The following is a 20,790-nucleotide window of genomic DNA, read 5'->3' as shown; positions in this document are numbered from 1 at the left end:
AAACCAGCTTTGATTACCATCATTTAATTTGAAGAACTTGACACCTTTTGAAATTATAATAAACTGTAACCTTAAAACTTTGAAGAATTCGATGACCTTAAAAAACAGATGAGACAATAAAACCAAATAGCTAGATTTTTTTCTAATGTTGACATGTGGTAATTTTAATGTTCATGTGCCGCCCTAAAATTATAAATTTACTGATTCTGTGGACAAAGGTATTTATTGATAATCTTTGACTCATATTGTCCAAAAAGTTTAATTTAATTGAGAACCAGAAAATAACACAGCATCCGATTTCAGTGACATTATTTTTATTTAGACCAACTAAAATCTTAAACCACCGTAAAACCAATCTAAATATTGATGAATTTTCTTATTGAGCTTATAATTAATTTATTGTTTAAACTTTTTCACATTCAATAAGTAATTTGAAATGATATAAAATCAACCAGTTTTACGAAATTCATTGAAGCTTTCATATTCTCTAGCCAGGTGTTTCAAATCTAGTCATCTCCCAATTCACAAACAAATCTTACTTCATGTGATCCATTTGCAGTATTAATAATATTCAACTTATTTAAAACTTGATGACCTTAAAAAGACTGATAAAACAATAAACCAAATAGCTAGATTTTTTTCTAATGTTGATATGTGGTATTTTTAATGTTCATGTGCCGCCCTAAAATTATAAATCTTACTGATTCTGTGGACTAAGGTATTTATTGATAATCTTTGACTAATACTGTCCAAAAAGTTTAATTTAATTGAGAACCAGAAAATAATGCAGCATCCGATCTCAGTGACCTTAATTTTATTTAGACCAACTAAAATCTTTAACCACCGTAAAACCAATCTAACATATTTATGAACTTTCTTATTTAGTTTATAATTAATTTATTGTTTAAACTTTTTCACATTCAATAAGTAATTTCCTTTCTTGTTGAAATGATATAAAATCAACCAGTTTTACGAAATTCATTGAAGCTTTTATATTCTCTAGCCAGGTGTTTCAAATCTAGTCATCTCCCAATTCACAAACAAATCTTACTTCATGTGATCCATTTGCAGTATTAATAATATTCAACTTATTTAAAACTTGATGACCTTAAAAAGACTGATAAAACAATAAACCAAATAGCTAGATTTTTTTCTAATGTTGATATGTGGTATTTTTAATGTTCATGTGCCGCCCTAAAATTATAAATTTTACTGATTCTGTGGACAAAGGTATTTATTGATAATCTTTGACTCATATTGTCCAAAAAGTTTAATTTAATTGAGAACCAGAAAATAATGCAGCATCCGATTTCAGTGACATTCTTTTTATTTAGACCAACTAAAATCTTTAACCACCGTAAAACCAATCTAAAATTTTGATCAACTTTCTTAGTTAGTTTATAATTAATTTATTGTTTAAATATTTTGACATTCAATAAGTTAATTTATACAAAGTCAACTAGTTTTACGAAATTCATTGAATCTTTCATATTCTCTAGTCATTTGGTTTTTCAAAATTGTTTCAGCATCCAATTCACAAACAAATCTTACTTAAAACAATAAGAAACTTTCGGGTTCTACTTTTTTCATGACATCATACTCTTCTAAAGTTAATGAATCTTCTTCATCGTATGGATATTCATCTTCACCTGATGCAAGGTAACCTTCTTCTTTTAAAGTTGATTGATCATATTCTTCTAAAATTGATGTATCATATTCTTCTAAAAATGATGTATCATATTCTTCTTCATCGTCTCCAAAATATCCTTCTTCTGAAATTGAAAAATCTTCATATTGTTCTAAAGTTGATTCTTCTTTTTCTGGATTTTCTTCTGGATTTGAGATTTTGACATTACACAATCTGAACCATTCAAGCCAATCGTTTTGAGTTTGTCTATCTAAGGCTTCTTTTGTTTCTTTGGTGTAATTTCCAAATTCATCTAACTTTACTGGTAATCTAGGTCTGGTAACTAATTTAATCAAAAATCTTTTTCTTTTCATTTCATCAGTTAATTCTTGATTTTCTTCTTGTTCTTCTTCTTGATTTTCATTAGTTAATGGTTCTTCTTCTTCTTCTTCTTCTTCTTCTTGATTTTCATTAGTTAATGGTTCTTCTTCTTCTTCTTCTTCTTCTTCTTGATTTTCATTAGTTAATGGTTCTTCTTCTTCTTCTTCTTCTGAATCAACTTCAAAAATTGTTTCAAGTTTGTTGGATAAAACTTTAGTGTTTGAAAATTTAAAAGATTTCTTGAATTTTTTGAATATTTTTGATTTTTCTTGCTCTTGAATTGGATCTAAATGTTTTACATCTTCATATGAGCATTTTAAATCTGGTGAATTCAATTCAGTTGATGAAATTGATTTTTCATCTTCTTTTTCATCTTCTTTTTCCGAAACCTTTTTATTAACGGTCAAAATATTTTTAACCCTTTTTTTGGTTAAATAAAATTTTTCTGAAATTTTAAGTGATAATGAGCCAAGTGTTCTGACGACACAATTATGGTCATTTTTCTTTTTAGCATCTTTCCATTTAAGTCTTGGATTAGTACTCTTGCCCCATCTTTTAATTTTGATGATATCTTCAGGACTTAAGTTTGGATCATCTTGACCTTCCAAATAATCTGATGCAATTTTATTATGGGTTTCAATTTCAAGTTCCACTAAAAAATCTGGTGGAAATTGTTTTCTGTACCAATTGGAATCCTTGATTTTTTCAACAATAGTTAATTTTTTTGTTAATGCTCTTCTTCTTTGAAGAAAAGATTTTGATGTTTCTTGGCGAATGCATTTTTCTTCACTTTCTTTAATCATTTCTAGAAGTTCCTGGTCCATAGTTTTCTTTGGTTGAGGTTTTGTAATTAATTCTCTTGGTTTTGAAACTTCAACTTCCTTAAACCCATCTAACTTTTCCAATTTTGGATTTTTCTTTAAATAATTAAGAGCTTCTTTTGGAGAAACTCTATACCATTCTTCAACATTTGCATATAATTCTCTTGGTACAACTTCATAGACANCTTATAAATGTCTTTTTCGTCCATTGGATAGTCCGTTTTGGACGGAGTCATAGTATAAATTGGTGGTGGATCTAAATTTCTATCTTCAATTTTCACTTCTTCTAATTTTTCAGTTAAGGAATATGGTGGTGGGTTTAATTCTTTGTCTTCTTTAATTTTTAATTCTTCTAATTTTTCGTCATTATTTGAAGATTTTTTACCAATATTTTTAATTTTGGAATTGACATTTTTCAAAAATTTATTGGATTTTTGTTTAGTTTTTATCTTAAACAATTTGTATTTGTATACTCCATATTTATAATAATAAATGCCCATTTGGACTTTTTCTCTTTTATTTTTAATTAAAGTCATTTCAATATGTTGAAAGATAAATTATAAATTTTGAATTAATTGATAATTGTATATTAAATTTAGTCTTTAAAATTGATTATTTGAATTTGTAAAAAGTAATTAATACTGTAAATTTTAAAAAATTAATGTAATATTATTAATTGATGATTGTAATTATTAAATCAATTGATGTATTAGTTTGATTACAATTGATTTAAGTATTTGAATTTGTAAAAAGTAATTAATACTGTAAATTTTAAAAAATTAATGTAATATTATTAATTGATGATTGTAATTATTAAATCAATTGATGTATTAGTTTGATTACAATTGATTTAAGTATTTGAATTTGTAAAAAGTAATTAATACTGTAAATTTTAAAAAATTAATGTAATATTATTAATTGATGATTGTAATTATTAAATCAATTGATGTATTAGTTTGATTACAATTGATTTAAGTATTTGAATTTGTAAAAAGTAATTAATACTGTAAATTTTAAAAAATTAATGTAATATTATTAATTGATGATTGTAATTATTAAATCAATTGATGTATTAGTTTGATTACAATTGATTTAAATATTTGAATTTGTAAAAAGTAATTAATACTGTAAATTTTGAAAAGTTAATGTAATATTATTAATTGATGATTATATTGTTAAATCAATTGATTTGATGTATTTGATTACAATTGATTTAAGTATTTGAATTTAATTGCTGTTATAAATTTTAAAAAATTAATGTTTATTAATTGATAAGTGTAATTTTTATTAATTGATAATAATTATTAAATCAATTGATCTGACGTGTTTTAATTGATAATGTAAAGTATTAGTTGAATCTTCACAATTGATTTAAGTGTTTGAATATTTGATTTAAGTATTTGAATATGTAAAAAGTAATGATAAAAAGTAAAATTGACTTTTTTCTGTAATGCCATTTTTTTGTATAGTCTTTAAAAGACTTAAGTTAAGTTAATGGTTTTGTGATTCTTTTTTTTTTTAACAGAAAAAATTCATTTTTGTGTCATATAATGTCTCATATTATAATTAGTGAACTAGATTTAATCAGTATATATTTGAACAATATAAAGTTTCAAATCCTCATTTAATTGAATTATTAGAAATTGATTATCTTTTTAACAAGTTTCTTTTTGAAATTGTAATTTTATCTTGAACAAATATTTGGTGTTTAATGAATAATAATATACCTTAAATTTTGACAAATTCAATCAAAAATTAGATAAGATTCTAATTTCAATCAAACCTGTAAATCAAACTCCCGATATAAAATATAAGAATTATCATCTTGATAAGTAGTCCAATATGAATATATAAATAACAAAGTCTAATTTTGATCAAAGAATGAATAATATGATTGATTTTGGTTCGACATTCTGAGCACTACCAAATTGAAGATATAATTTTTATCATACTCTGACATTGTACCATGAGACTCACCATTAAATAAAAAATAATGAAATAGATAGTACTTTGATTTTAATGTTATCAGTCTGTCCTAAAATCAAGTTGGTGTATTTGATTTATGATGGTTTGAGCCAAGATTGTCACAACATACAATTTAATTTTGAGTTTATCTCAAATCATTTTTGAATTTGATTTTGAGGCATAGTAAATAGAGTAATATCTTCAATTAAGTAATTGATTTGTTTGAACTTTGATACTCAAGCGACAGTTAATTTAAAAACACCAAAAACAAAAGTTTTCAATCAACCATTATATGATTTAAATAATTCTTTATCATGATGATAATTCGTTTCAATCTTATATTATCTGATACAATTTTCCTTTCATCAAACCAAATTTAAAGTCATATTAGTTCAAAACTTGTAATGACATCTCTTGTTCCAATTGTTTCGATTGTATGATACAGTTGTGAATTTTTTAAAAGTCTTTTAATTGTGTATACTGATTCTTTAATGTTTGTTTAATCTGTGATATATTTGATAATAAGCAGTATTAATTTTTGATATATCGGAATAAACAGTTTACTTCTATGATTTAAATAGCATGAAATTCAAATGATGTAATTCAAATAATTTCCCCTTAGAAAATCAAGTTACACACTTCATCTTTAACTAACACAATCAAATTCATTAATGTCCTGATATCCATAAAACGAATAATTTAGTACCAAACAACAAAAAACTTAAAATCAATAAGTACAATCAATTTAAATATTCTTATAAAAATAATTCTAATCCTTCGTATTGAAAATATCATTGTTTATTTTCATTGTTATGTCTATTTAAAAATTCCGTCTGTATTCTAAAGTCTAATTTGTATTGAGTCAGGTGTATTGGATTTTATTCTAATTTGAGTTCAATAGATTTATGACCTTCCTTTCAACAATTCCTTACGAATTAGATCAATGATTCAAATATTTCTTGAACTTATGATAAACTACTTGTTAGATCTATATCAGTCACTTTCAAGTGGCACAACGTATTTAAATATAATTATTTTTTAACAATGAGCCCAAAAGTCTGATGAATGTTTGATTAATCTTGCCCTTCGATCTAATCTCAAGATACACTAATATTGCCTTTCTTTTGGAATTTCGGAATTTTGAGTAAGTAAGAATTTATAATAGATAAATACTCTCTTTGAGCTTTTGAATTGATATCGATCATTTCGATATTCTTTGAAGTGTGATAGCATTGTTGTCCTCTTCAAATATTCTAAATTAACTGAATAAATCATGAAATTAAAATTGATCATAGATTTATCAAAAACTATATTTGACTTTATTGATTTAATCGATGTTGGAATGGCACGATAAATTTCGACTATAATGTGGGTGGTTGGTGGCCCGTCTTTTTATTTGATTTCATCAACAAGTGTTCGTGTCGATAATGATGATTTCTCATTATTTACAGTTGTAATTATTTAAACTTTCGTAGATGTCCAGAAATAATAAATTAAGACATAATTTTAGCGTCACTCACTCTATTATTATTTTGATGATATACTTCATACTTAATATAAAGTTAACTTTATTACAGTATTCAAAAGTCTTTATTCTACGAAATGAATGCTTCTAATTTTCCAAGTTGTTGGGGAATATTCGAATATCGTTAATGAAGGTAGAAAATAAAAAATTGATGGTTCAATATAATTTTTATTCTATTGGTGTTAATTTGAGTTGTTTAATTTTGCTCCTACTGACAATTATGAATTAATGAGAAATCAAAGAAGGCATAATTGATAAACGTATTATGTCTTCATTAATTGCTGATGCATGTGTTGATAAGAAAGATTGATTTGATCTTCAATCTTCATTGATTATGGAATATTTCAAATAATAAATAAGACCTTGACATCACTTATTAAATCAATGAATGAATGAAATATAATGGATATAAATGACTTTCCGGTTTAAGTATATTGTTTTGATATGAAATTTGTTGAAATTGCAACGATTGGTAAAGTGGATTATTAAATGGTGAAAAAGAACGACTACAAACTAAGTTATTGATATCAGTAATTGTGCAGAAATTTGGGAACATTGTAATTTTAAATTGGAGAAATAAACCTCAATTTATCGTGATAATACTAGATCTTTGAAAATATTACAATTTACATCCAGCTATTAAGGCATTACAAAACAGAGTATATCATAAAGTTCAATAAAACTCAATCATTAGGTATTAGCAGATCAGTATATCACAAATGTAGCTTCCTGATGCTGGTTAAATTTTTGTTTTGATAAGAAGAAAAGATTAATTAATTATCTACATAATAAAACAGAATAATGATAAAAGTTAAAGTCAAAATATTGTATCTGTCTAAATAAAAATAAATTTAGAATCAATTAGATTTAACTTGCAGTAATTTATAGTTTAAATTCTTGAAAAAATATCAATCAATTAGGTTTATATAAATCATACTGAACGGGAGTCAATAAATATAAAACTGTTATAAAATTTAAGTAAATTCTTACAAATGATAGATTCAACCAATTTATTATAATCAATAAAGAAAAACAAATCTAGTGAGTCTGAGGATAGTGTTTTGGGTCATTTAAAAACTAACCAGAATATTGAACAAAAAAGATTGGATGAATGAGATTTCTATTCAAATTAAAAAATCATTGATGATGAGTAAATATAAGGTTTTAAGACTTTAAATCAAAACTTTTGTAAAATCAAGAGCTTAGACCTTCGAATAGATATAAAATAACAATGATGATTATTTAAATTATTTCAAAATGACTATGGTACCTATTTGAAAAAGCAACCCTTGAATTTAAGAACTAACTCATAATTTGATTCTTATTAAAACCACTGGTAACACAGCTCATTTGCAAGAGAAAAGAGTATTCAAAAGAAGTTTAGCATAATTGAGAAACGTAATTGTTTATCATTCTACCTTTTATTTTGAGTGTATAACGACCAAAATAATTTTGAATCAACTTTGTAAAGTAAATGTAATTAAATTTACAAAATGTAAACATTAAATTAGTTCTCTTGACCTAAATTTAGTTCATTTTCATAATCGCCATTTACTTAATCAATCCTCAATTTAAATTTAAAGTATAAACGTCTGTTAATAATTTTTTACATAGTCTAATATACAAGTAATTTCAAAAATCAAGAATCAAAACCAGTTGAAAATTGAGATTTTAAGAATCTAGTATAAATCATCAATTATAAAATTAAAATAAAATCGCCTTGATTAAACTTATTAAATCATGAAACTTAAACAATAGAATACTAATAATAAATATTATAACAAAATTAAAAACCTTAAATGTTTTTTATCTATTGTTATAGGAATCTTCAAATCTATAATTCATGTTAAAGACAATAAGTTTAGAGATATTTTCATCTTATTCAGTTATAACTGTAAATCCCCGAAAAAAAGGGAGGAGGGTGTATAATAATAATCATGTTGTAATTAAACATGTAGGGGTCCAAAATAAAATTTGAATCAATTAAGATTATTTATGAATATTGCATTGTAGTCTAATGTAATTCCAAAAGTTTAATGATTTACCCCTGATTTTTTTAAATATATTTTTAGATTGCTTTGACATTTTGAAAATAAGTTAATTTGTATTTGTATTTGTATTCGTATTTGTATTGTAGAATTGTGGTCTTATTCTTTTAGCCATGAAAATAAATATGATTTAACGATATAGAAAATCGTAAATCTAAACTTTATTAAATTTTAAACTTATTAAGCTACCAATCAAACACAAAGCCTATTTTTGTATCCTCTAATTAATGTATTAAATGTTAAGTATTAGCCTAAGAATATAACCTATTGTCTTACTTTTCTTTCATTACTTTACTACTACTACTTACTAAACGTACATCATTCAACCTTAGAATCATGTAATTAGTGTTAAACTAAAAGGATTATTACATTCATTACATTCAAATATTAAAAATTTTCTTGGTCTAGGAAAGTAAAATAGTTTTATCACCTGTTGATTCAATCCTCGGAACAAATTTATCTTTCATTTAAAAAATACAAGGATATATATTGTATTATTAGACTAAGTAGTCTACCAATAAATATCATGAGAACCAGAGTGAATACATGAGTTAGATGACAATTACACGAAGAATTGAACTAACTAAGAAGAATAATAAATTGTAACTTAAAAATGTTTTATATTGGTATCAAAATTTGTTTTAAAATTTGTATTAAAATTAAATTAAATTTAATGAAGTACTTAGTCTTACACCTTTTACACCCATATTCTATTACAAATATGTATGTATGGAAGTATTTTATTATACGTATTACATACTCCAGATAAAAGAAATAAAACCTTACATAAAGAAAGAAAATAGACCAAATAGTCTATAAGTTTATATAATTTCAATATTATTTTGACTTCTCGATGTATGAATTAAAATTCTGCTAAATGTAGAAGTTTCAATATACTTACTTACTCTTAATTAATGGTTATGAGTGAAAAAGAAATAAAATAACTATTAGTCTATACCCAAATACTCAACTACTTACTCCAAACATATAATAAAGTAATAAGGAATGAAAGATTTTGTATAAATAAATAAATAAATCAACGATACAACCCTATATATACTAAAGAATGTAGCTATGTTCTAATCTTTTCATTACAAATTTAGTTTAAATGTTATTTCTGATGATAATAAAATAAAATGGTGATATGAATTATACACTTTGGATAATAAACTCTTTGACTTAAAATTTAATTTGGTTGAAATTGATTCTTAATGATTTGTTCTACTTATTATATTATAAAATGAGTTAGATCTCATGTTTTATTTCTTTCTATATCTTCTATTCTATTTAGTTTTGTTGTTCATTTATTGTAATACTGGTTCATACTTTCATACTTTAATATTTTTTTTTCTGCCTTTAAGTTAAATTGTTAAGCTAAAAATTTTTATTTTCATTCCTTAATATCATTTCAACTTTATATACATCATTATTCATTTAAAGATTGAAGGGATACTATAAGTCAAATCACAAACTTATTCAAATTCAATAGAAGATCTTATTTAAAGTTAAAAAGTCATTCATCATTCATTTATTATTACAAGTACAAGTACAATACAAAATTTTTCCTAAGATTTAGTTAGTTAAACCATCATTTAAATTTTTTTTTCCCTTCTCTATTGTATTATTATTCAATTTATTAATAGACAACAACATCGAATTGTTTAAAGAGAAGAAGAGGGATTAGTAGTTCATATTAAGAAACATCAACATATTTCATAATCAACTAGTACTTCAGTACAATCTTATATTCATCATACTACCCATAGTCTACTCGTCATACAACAACTTTTTATTGAGACCATTTTTAAATTGAATTTAGAAAAAAATACAAGGGGTGGTAAAAGAAGGAAATAAAGAACTTTGGGGGATAGTATCATCACATTATGACAGCTTCATCATTCAGTCCTACTACTACTACATTAAAAGAATTTGATAGTAATAACAATAATAATATATCTTTTAATTCAAAAACAACAACAAATTCAATAACAAGTAAAATAATACCGACAAAATCATCTTCTACTAAATCAACATCAAGTGATAATACTACCACTATTTCAAATATAAATTCATCTAATCTACAACAAAATAATCATCATAAATCAAACTCAAAACAATCTAATCCTCATCATTATCTTGAACAATTTGAATCTGGTCCATCATTAGTTGATATTTTTTATTCAGCAAAAAAATTATTAAATTTACAACCAAGAGTTGAAAATAGACAATTAAGAAAAATTAATAGTAAAACTCAATTAAATCATATATCATTATTAAATTCTAAAATGAATAATAATTCAAATTCATTTGATGATGATTTACAACAACAAGATTCTTCATTGCATCAACAAATTATAAAACAAGATTTTATAAATGATATTAATGATACAAATAATAATAATAATAATGTATTAGATTTGTTATCACCTTTATCAATAGATGATTTACAAAATTCAACTATAAAACCTTATCAACTAAGCCCAAAGAATAAATTTAAAGACAATAACAACAACAACAACAACAACAACAACAATAATAAATCACAATCATTAGATACTCAAGCAAATAATTTTAAAGCTATAACACCAAATTCAGAAACTTCACCATCATCAAGACATAATTCAAGACAAAATAGTAATACATCTTCATCAACTGCTACTTCAAGTATTTCAGAAACAGAAACTTTAAAACCAAAATCAAATTTAACAAGTTCTTTAAAAAAATTAAAAACAGAAGAATCAAAAATAAATTATCCATCAAAAGTTTCAAATGCTTCTACACGGACTCCAGAAATAGCTACGACATCATCTACCACTACAACCACCTCCCCAGCAACAACAACTGAATCCTCAAATCAAACAGAATGTTTTAATTGTAAAACTCATAAAACACCATTATGGAGAAAAGATGCAGATGGAAATACTTTATGTAATGCATGTGGATTATTTTTTAAATTACATGGAACAACAAGACCATTATCTTTAAAAACTGATGTTATAAAAAAGAGAAATTCAAGAAAATCATCATTACCAACTTCATCATCTTTAAATTCAAGATCTTTTTGTACTATTAATAATAATAATAACTCCAATATTGGCTCATTAAATGGAACATTTTCAAATTCAAAACTTGATAATTATAATGCTTTTAAAAAACAACCAATAAATATTGCACCATCACCAATAGTTTCTTCATTACCAAATAATTTATCAAATTCAATTTCAAATAATTTAAATAATCAAAGATTACAAAAAAATGTTTTAATATTACCAAAACCTTCAAATAATTCCAATATTTCAAATTTATCAAATTCGTTAAATAGTAAAAGTATCCCAATACCATCAAATAATGATCACTACAACAATCAACAAATAACATCTTTTTCACCATGTAATTCTTTAAATTCAAATTCTTCTTATTCATATATTATAAATAATAATCAACCATTTAAAAGAAAAAAATCAGAAGTTAATATATCAAATTCAATTGAACAAAATAATTCATTAATTAATAGAAATAAATTATTATCATCATCTACTACAAATTTATATCAACAATCATCATCTTCTCAACAACATCAACATCAACATCAACAACAATTTTCAAATTCACTTAAAAGAAATAATTCAATAATTTCATCAAATTCATTAAGTAGACGTACTTCATTAATAAATATTCCAAGAAAAAGTATAACTTCAATTTCAACACCAACAAATTCTTTAACTTCAAATAATATAAATTTATTAAATCAAAGATATCCACAATCATCATATTTCGATATCCCTCAACAACAACAACAACTGCAATCTCATCCATCTCATCAACAATCACATCAACAACCAGCACCATCTCAACAACCTCAACACACAATTTCTCGTCAAAATAGTTCAAGTACAATAATGAATAATCAAAATTTTAATAATAATATTAATTATCATCAACAAAATATAATAATTGATAATATAGATACTCCAAATTCATTAAATTCACCAAATTTTTATAATAATTCAAATAATAATAATAATATTACATCATTATATGAAGAAACTCCATCATCAATTCCTGAAACTCCAATTAATGTTATTGATTTATTACCTTCTTCATATTCTTCACAACAACAACAACAACAACAACCACATCCTCATTCATTCCAACAACAACTTCAAAATCAAAGAATTCAAAATCAACAATCAATAAAACAAAAAGTTTTACAAGATTATAGAGCAAGTAAACCTCCAATTACTCAACATCAAGGAATAGATGATGAATTAATAATGTTTGATCCAACTACAACAACAACTACTACAACAACAAGTACAACTACTAATACTACTACTTCAACCACAGCTGATAATAATAAAGATGAATTTTTTGTAACTAGTGTATTAAAAGATTATGATGATGAAGATGAAAGTAGTGAAGAATTTGAAATTTTAAAAAATTTAAATAATAATAATAATAATAATTTAAGTGGTAATAATTTAGCTATGAAAAATCAAATTGAAAATGAATTTTCAATTAATATTAATGGATTACCTCAATTTACTGATTTTTTACCAACTACTTTAAATTTAACAAAAAATGAAAATAAAGATAAAAAAACTGGAGAAATTAAAGATTTAGATTGGTTAAAATTTGATATGTAATTCATTTTATTAATTAGTCAAATTGATATATAGATTTGGAATTTCAAGATTGATACCCTTATTTTATAGAAACTGTAAGTATATCGAGTAAATATAAAATTTGAATTTGTTTCTTTTTCAATGCTACGAATTCTTATCAAAAACTCACCACATCTCAACAATTGGGGTAGATTTGATGATCGTATTGAATTGAAAACGTCACATAATTATCTACTTTGTCAAGAATCGTTCATCGTTTACTTCTAAAACCTTTTCCATGGATTATGAATACAAGATCGTTTAAAAACTTTCAACCTTGTGGGCTAAAGCATGTGAATATGAAACGACACAAAAATAAGGTATCGTGCGAGAATCTTCATTTTTTTTCGCACGAGTTACTTCGTGGTGTTGTTCTGTATGTTTTGGTCTACTCTCTCGTTTTATACGATAAGAACGCGCACTACTTACATAGTAAAAAAAAAAAAAGTACACGTTTAATAATTAACTAATTAATTTTGTATGTATTAGTAGTTAATGTATAACGTATAATATTTTATTTATAACCAACAAAAAATTTTTCAAAATTGTCTCAGTAAGATTAAAGTTAATTATTTTTTCAACCCGCTTTAATATTTACAACTTTTCCTTTTCATAAAACTATTAGATTTCATTAGATCTACAAATTAGAACAAATCACTACAAAAGAACAATCAAACAATGTCCACTGCTCCAGCTACTAATTATAAAGTTGCAGATATTTCATTAGCTGCTTTTGGTAGAAAAGATATTGAATTATCAGAAAATGAAATGCCAGGTTTAATGTATATTAGAAAAAAATATGGTCCATCAAAACCTTTAAAAGGAGCAAGAATTGCAGGATGTTTACATATGACTATTCAAACTGCTGTTTTAATTGAAACTTTAGTTGAATTAGGTGCTGAAGTTACTTGGTCATCATGTAATATTTTTTCAACTCAAGATCATGCTGCTGCTGCTATAGCTGCTGCAGGTGTTCCAGTATTTGCATGGAAAGGAGAAACTGAAGAAGAATATCAATGGTGTATTGAACAACAATTATTTGCTTTTAAAGATGATAAAAAATTAAATTTAATTTTAGATGATGGAGGAGATTTAACAAGTTTAGTTCATGAAAAATATCCAGAAATGTTAAAAGATTGTTATGGATTAAGTGAAGAAACTACTACAGGAGTTCATCATTTATATAAATCTTTAAGAGATGGTAAATTAAAAGTTCCTGCTATTAATGTTAATGATTCTGTTACAAAATCTAAATTTGATAATTTATATGGTTGTAGAGAATCTTTAATTGATGGTATTAAAAGAGCTACTGATGTTATGATTGCTGGTAAAGTTGCTGTTGTTGCAGGATTTGGTGATGTTGGTAAAGGTTGTGCAATGGCTTTACAAGGTATGGGAGCAAGAGTTATTATTACTGAAATTGATCCAATAAATGCTTTACAAGCTGCTGTTTCAGGTTATCAAGTTGCTCCAATGGATGATGTTGCATCAATTGGTCAAATTTTTGTTACAACAACTGGTTGTAGAGATATTATAGTTGGTAAACATTTTGAACAAATGCCAGAAGATGCTATTGTTTGTAATATTGGACATTTTGATATTGAAATTGATGTTGCTTGGTTAAAACAAAATGCTGAATCAGTTATAAATATTAAACCACAAGTTGATAGATATTTAATGAAAAATGGTCGTCATATTATTTTATTAGCTGATGGTAGATTAGTTAATTTAGGTTGTGCTACTGGTCATTCATCATTTGTTATGTCATGTTCATTTTCAAATCAAGTATTAGCTCAAATTGCTTTATATAATTCAAATAATAAAGAATTTAGAGAAAAATTCCCAGAATTTGCAAAATCTGGTCCATTTGATATTGGAGTTCATTTATTACCAAAAATTTTAGATGAAACTGTTGCAAGATGTCATTTAGATCATTTAAATGCTAAATTAACTAAATTAACTGATGTTCAAGCTGAATATTTAGGTATTCCACAAGAAGGTCCTTTTAAAGCTGAAATTTATAGATATTAAATTTTGAAATTTCAACTTAATTTTCCAAAATAATAATAAAATAATACTAATTAATAAAATTCAACAACATTATTAATTAATATTTATTATTATTCAGACTTAACAATAATTTGAAATATTTTATTATGAAACTTAAAAATTTTCAACACCATTTTTAACGAAAAAAAACAAACAAATTTTAATGATGCATCAACTGTTCATTTTTTTTTTATATATTTAAAACAAATTTTTTAATTCAGGTATTTTTAAATTTTTTACAATTAACTATTTTTTTATAGAGTATAATGAATGTCCTCAACGGATTTTAGGCAAATTTGTTCAATTGAAATTGTAGATTGAAAGATACACTCTTAATAATAATTATCAAAACATCTATTTTTTATACCTAACTAAACTTTTTATAAACTTTTTATACACAATTTTACGAGTAAACTTTTAAATTCTTTCAAAAATAAATGATTTCCTTCAAATAAATGTAAATGATTTCCTTCAAATTTATTTACTTGAAACATTAATTTTAAAAGATGAACAAGAGCCATCACTTAAATAAATATTTGTTTGAGCAGTTGAACCAGATCCTGAACTTGAACCTAAACACCAATCATAATTACCACCAAATCCAATTTCTCCATTTTTAATTTGAAATTGATTTTTTGATGCATCAACAGTTGATGAACATATAAAATTTTGTGAAGAATCTATTCCACAACCACCTTTTGATGATGAAATTGATATACCTCCATATGATGATGAACTAAAATGATAAGTTGCACAAGTTCCTGAAGTATAATATTTACCATTTGATATTAAACATCCAGATTTACCACTTAATGTAATATAACCAGTTGCTGGTACACCTGTTGGAGCAGGACCTGAAGTTTGAGTTGTAGTTGGTTGAGGATCAGTACCTCCTCCACTCCCTCCCTTTGGTGGGAACAAAATACCAGTTGAAGGACAATTTGAATTAGATAAAGGAGCAATTGGAATAAAATTTTGTTGTAATAAAGAACCTTTTATATGATGAAAGTACCAAATTTCACTTAAAGCATTATTTGAATCACATTTAAAATAAACATCTTGACCAAAATTTGAATTTAAAACTTGTTGAATTTGAGATTTACTATAAGTTTTTGAATTACTTGGTGTTATTCCAGCTTCAGTTAACCATTTATAAGTTGGTAAAGTTTCAAATAAATCATATAAAATTTTATAATAATTATAAACATTTTCATTTGTTTGATAATTTTGATAACATTTTGGTAAAATTGTATTTATACATGTACCATGTTTATTCCATTCATGAGCCCATAATGAATGATCTTTACCATTAATATCTTTCCAAACATTATTTAAATTATTATATAAAGTTTCATCATTGAATGAATCAACTAATATACTTTGTATAGTACTTCCATCATCAGGAATTTCAATAGATGTATCACAAAATTGTTCATATGTACCATCACAATTATCTGGCCATAAACCATGTAATGTAAATAAATCAGATGGTCCAGTAGCTGGATTATAATCCCAAAATTGAGTTTGTAATAAAACTCCACCTGGTGCTTCAAAACAACATGATGCTGCTGATGATGATGAGCATGATTCACTTACATCTGATCCACAACTACTATCAAAAACTGTTGCTGATGAAGTTAATTGAATTGAATAATATGCTAAAGTAATAAGAATAAATTTCATTTTTTAATTATTGTCTAAAAATTTTTGTCAAAACGAAGAAAAAAAAGGATTGAACGTGTTATTTATAATGATCAATGGTTAAGTTGTTTAATACATTGTTATTGTTTTATATTTAGTAATTATAAGTTTATAATGGATATTTCATATTCCGTTTTATCAAAGACACATGGGAAATTTGATAATGAAACAAAATATGATAATGACTGCATATAAGTTTCTAGTAGGATTTTGTATCATTTATTATTCTGTCTATAATTTAAATCAAATTCAAATATTATATAGAAATAGTCCAACGTTTTAATGGTTAAGTAATCCTAAATTATAAATAGAAAATGTCTTAACTAAGGGCTTATAAACATCACTAGTTTTACATTCAAACATTCCACTGGGACACGTTGAATCGGATATTTAAACGGGGCCATTCAATAAAAAGGATATTTATTGCAACAAAAGAACAAAGAGAATTTTGGTACTAAAAAATTTCCTCTTCTCAATTATAAACAATGTTAATTGGAAAAGTTTCATGTTAAATCACTTAATTTTATCAATGACATAAGTACAAATAGATTCAGGTACAAAAAATCAAGAATAGGAGTGAAATTTCAACTAATATTTCTGTTAGTACATACTAACATACATAATGAAAAAACGTTTTTTTTTCGTAAATCTTGAGCCCGTTCACCGTTCGTACTATCAAACTTTTGATGCCGCTCAAGTATAAAGCTGGTAATAAGTTATGACCTAATTAATACGTAATAAAAAGGAAGCGAAGAATATGAAGTTAACTAACTTGAAATTTATTTATTTATCTATCATGAAAGAGCAAAATTTGATCCATCAGATTCTTATCGATATAGTTTCATCAAATTAATCATTCTCATCAAATTAATCTCATTCGTTTGACCTGGTTGTATTATAATTTTTATGTTAATACTGCTATTATTAAAACCGTTCTCGATTAAGATATGATCTTACCAGGATGGAAGCAAAATCAATATCGTCCTTACAAAATTAATGTTAATGGAAAAGCAAACAATTGATATAGATCGTTTCGGAATCTTAATCGTGATTAATAATCACTAACATTTTCTTAAGCAGATGATGAAAATTACAGTCATAAATGTGTAAAATGTGAACTACTTATAACTCAACATAACTACTTATAATTTTGATAGTGATAATCATATATTCAAAAAATATATAATTCACACTTCAAACTCCTATGACTATAAACTCCATCATCATTTATAGTAATATTAGTGATAATTAAAAATTCAGTTCTTGGATCTGACAACTCAAGTAACTCAGCATATGTCATGTACAGTAATTCAAATTACTCAGCATTTTTCATAGATGGTAACTCACACAGCACACAGAATAAATCATTGGCTCTCCAATAACACGTTATAATTTTAAAAGACTCAAAGATGGGTTTGAAAAGCATATTTTGGATGATCATACTTGTACCTTCTCATGTAATCAGTTTAAAATCTTTATATATTTCTCTATTGAATTCAGTTTCACTGATCGTTGAATTAATCCACGAAAAACTCAATTATTGAGTTGCTTTGATCAAGTGATTGACCCACTTTCGTGGGGATTACTACATCCTTTTACTATAAATCTCAACTTTGACATCGTCGACCATTCAAAGATTAGAAATTGATTTGAAACCGTGATTGTTCAGACACGATCAAACGCGTTAACCAAATATAATTCGTGCCAAATTTCATTGAGTTATGGGATAGATCAGTGACAGGATTTATGGTATTATTGAGTTAACGATAATATTAAAATAACAGAAATCCCATAGAAAGGAGGATTTGGATGAATTCAATTAATGTATTAAGCACTACTCATACTAAGTATCACCTTTTCAATCACGCATTTGAAACTTCAACTTATGACAATCATTTAGTTCAATTTGTAACATTATATCTCAAACTAACGATTCTAAATCAATCATGGGTATATAAATGCTGACTATCAAGTCTGCCAATTGGAAATGCCCTATTCTTCATCTAGTAAACACGTCTATTTATTTCATTGAATAATCATGTAGATCTATAGAAAAAAAAATCAATTTTTTGAATTTTAAATTAAAATAATAATGTTTTGATTTATTATTATTATTTATTAAGAAATCAATCTTATCACAAGACATTTAAAATACATCAATACACCATAACTAACAATAGCAAAAGATGATATGGTTATCAGAGAGGCAAAGTATGTTCTATATCACAAGTTGCAAATTTTAGATATAAGATTGTATCCAAGATTATTTCACAATTAATTCTTACTAACATTACAATATAGAATTTGGAGTTGGTTTCACAACAGGAGGGATTTTCTTTTTTATGTTTGGTATAATGACATTTTTTGATTCAGGGTTTTTAGCATTAGGTAATTTATTATTTATTATTGGGTTAATTTTAATAATTGGTCCACAAAGAACTATAGCATTTTTTACAAGACCAACAAAAATAAGAGGTACTATATGTTTTGGATTAGGAATTATATTAATTTTAATTAAAAGATCATTTATTGGATTTATTGTTGAAAGTTTTGGAATATTAGGATTATTTGGTGATTTTTTTGGTACAATTATACAATTTTTAAGATCAATTCCGTATATTGGAGATGTTTTAAATAATCCTTTTATAGCCCCAACAGTTGATAGGTTAGCTGGAGTTAATAATACTTTACCTGTTTAAATAGATGTGGCAAAAGGAGATTCAATTGTATTAATAGTTAATAGATTTTCAAGATACTAATATATAAATAATAATGTTTTAAATGATCAAAGTCCTGATTGATAATACTGTTTATAGAAAAATAAAGTTATTAGTAACAAGGAAAGGCAGAGAAAGCGGTAAACTACTTATATCTTCCCTTTGTTTAATGCTAACTCCTGTTTGTTTTAAATTAATTCTTTGTCGACCTCAACCGTTTTAATCTCTAAAAAGTTGGGCAATAAAATGGCCAAAAATATTAACTTTATAAACCCTCTTACAAATTCTTTGTCTGAAATTGTCCCAGATAGTTTAGTGGCTAGAATTACCGTTTGTCGCATGGTAGACCAGGGTTCAATTCCCTGTCTGGAAGCTCTATAATCTGTTTTACGAGTTTTTTAAAAAACGTAATCAATTATTTAAATTTTTGACTATTTAATCAAACGTAGATTAATTTTGATTTACTAACTTTTGACAAATCATCAACCGATTGTCAATATGTGCAACTGTTCTTGCGTAGATCATCCCCAAAACAGTCTTAGTGACATTAATTGATTTTTGATTTTTTGTATCATCTTATGATTAAAGTGAGAAAACCCATTTCTCATCAAATTTCTTTCTTTTCTTCTCTCATATATTTTAAGCCAGAAGGAATCAACATCAATAATGTCTTTTTAACATAACAGATGGCTCCAAATAGACGAGAAGAAATCAAAAGAAAACAAGAGCTACAAGCAAAGTTTCAATTTAGTATAGCTCAAAACAATAATTTAGCATTGAATTGGCTAAAACCTAAAAAACAAGTAGAGTCAGAGGCAGAACAACCTACAGATGATACTCAAAATGAATTTTTAAAATTAAAAGTTATTCCAAGTGGGAAAAGCTTAGCTTCTGCTGGCAATAAAGTACAAACAGTTGGTGATTTTTTAAATTCTAGAGACATTAATAATTTAAAGGATACTAGTAATAATCAAAATAATGAGACCGACAAAAATAACGCGAAAAATGGTGGAAGTATTGCTATGAATGCCTTGTTAAATAAAATGAGGAATGAAAATAGGAGTAAGTTGAATAATAATCATAAACCAGACAATTACAATAATTCTACTTCCGCTAAGAAAAAGAAATCTACTAAGTCATCTTCTGCTTCATCTCAAGCCCATCAAATCGATTCAGACTCAGATTCAGATTCAGATAGAGAAGCTAGAAAATCAAGATCAGTCAAAACCAACCTTAAAGTAAACAAGGTTGGCAAGAAAGGGGCTCGACCGTTTTAACTCTTAGACGTTATA

The 20,790-nt window shown here is 25.4% G+C and overlaps 6 protein-coding genes across 6 annotated transcripts; 4 read left to right on the top strand and 2 right to left on the bottom strand. All coding sequences in view use genetic code 12, as the record gives it.

Moving 5' to 3' along the window:
- Nucleotides 1-1,551: 1,551 nt before the first annotated feature.
- Nucleotides 1,552-3,365, bottom strand: KGF55_005788 (uncharacterized protein; the record flags this gene model as incomplete). Its single annotated transcript, XM_051760837.1, has 2 exons — nt 1,552-2,992; nt 3,058-3,365. 2 exons carry the CDS (start codon nt 3,363-3,365, stop codon nt 1,552-1,554), a joined length of 1,749 nt encoding a protein of 582 aa, XP_051611548.1.
- A 6,885-nt stretch (nt 3,366-10,250) lies between these two features.
- GLN3 (nitrogen-responsive transcriptional regulator) lies at nt 10,251-13,013 on the top strand (the record flags this gene model as incomplete). Its single annotated transcript, XM_051760836.1, has 1 exon — nt 10,251-13,013. The coding sequence occupies one exon, from the start codon at nt 10,251-10,253 to the stop codon at nt 13,011-13,013; it is 2,763 nt and encodes a 920-aa protein (XP_051611547.1).
- A 696-nt stretch (nt 13,014-13,709) lies between these two features.
- SAH1 (adenosylhomocysteinase) lies at nt 13,710-15,062 on the top strand (the record flags this gene model as incomplete). The annotated part of the gene is made up of 1 exon (XM_051760834.1): nt 13,710-15,062. One exon carries the CDS (start codon nt 13,710-13,712, stop codon nt 15,060-15,062), a length of 1,353 nt encoding a protein of 450 aa, XP_051611546.1.
- A 495-nt stretch (nt 15,063-15,557) lies between these two features.
- On the bottom strand, nt 15,558-16,763 carry KGF55_005785 (T2 family ribonuclease; the record flags this gene model as incomplete). Its single annotated transcript, XM_051760833.1, has 1 exon — nt 15,558-16,763. The coding sequence occupies one exon, from the start codon at nt 16,761-16,763 to the stop codon at nt 15,558-15,560; it is 1,206 nt and encodes a 401-aa protein (XP_051611545.1).
- Nucleotides 16,764-18,967: 2,204 nt separating this feature from the next.
- On the top strand, nt 18,968-19,480 carry KGF55_005784 (uncharacterized protein; the record flags this gene model as incomplete). The annotated part of the gene is made up of 2 exons (XM_051760832.1): nt 18,968-18,992; nt 19,083-19,480. The coding sequence occupies 2 exons, from the start codon at nt 18,968-18,970 to the stop codon at nt 19,478-19,480; spliced, it is 423 nt and encodes a 140-aa protein (XP_051611544.1).
- A 704-nt stretch (nt 19,481-20,184) lies between these two features.
- On the top strand, nt 20,185-20,775 carry KGF55_005783 (uncharacterized protein; the record flags this gene model as incomplete). Its single annotated transcript, XM_051760831.1, has 1 exon — nt 20,185-20,775. The coding sequence occupies one exon, from the start codon at nt 20,185-20,187 to the stop codon at nt 20,773-20,775; it is 591 nt and encodes a 196-aa protein (XP_051611543.1).
- Nucleotides 20,776-20,790: the final 15 nt, after the last annotated feature.

The sequence above is a fragment of the Candida pseudojiufengensis genome (genome assembly GCF_024610245.1).
Source record: "Candida pseudojiufengensis strain CBS 10847 chromosome Unknown scaffold28, whole genome shotgun sequence".
Classification (NCBI taxonomy): domain Eukaryota; kingdom Fungi; phylum Ascomycota; class Pichiomycetes; order Serinales; family Debaryomycetaceae; genus Lodderomyces; species Lodderomyces pseudojiufengensis.
Note: the sequence above shows the minus strand (reverse complement) of the source record. Positions and strands in the feature narration are given on the sequence as shown.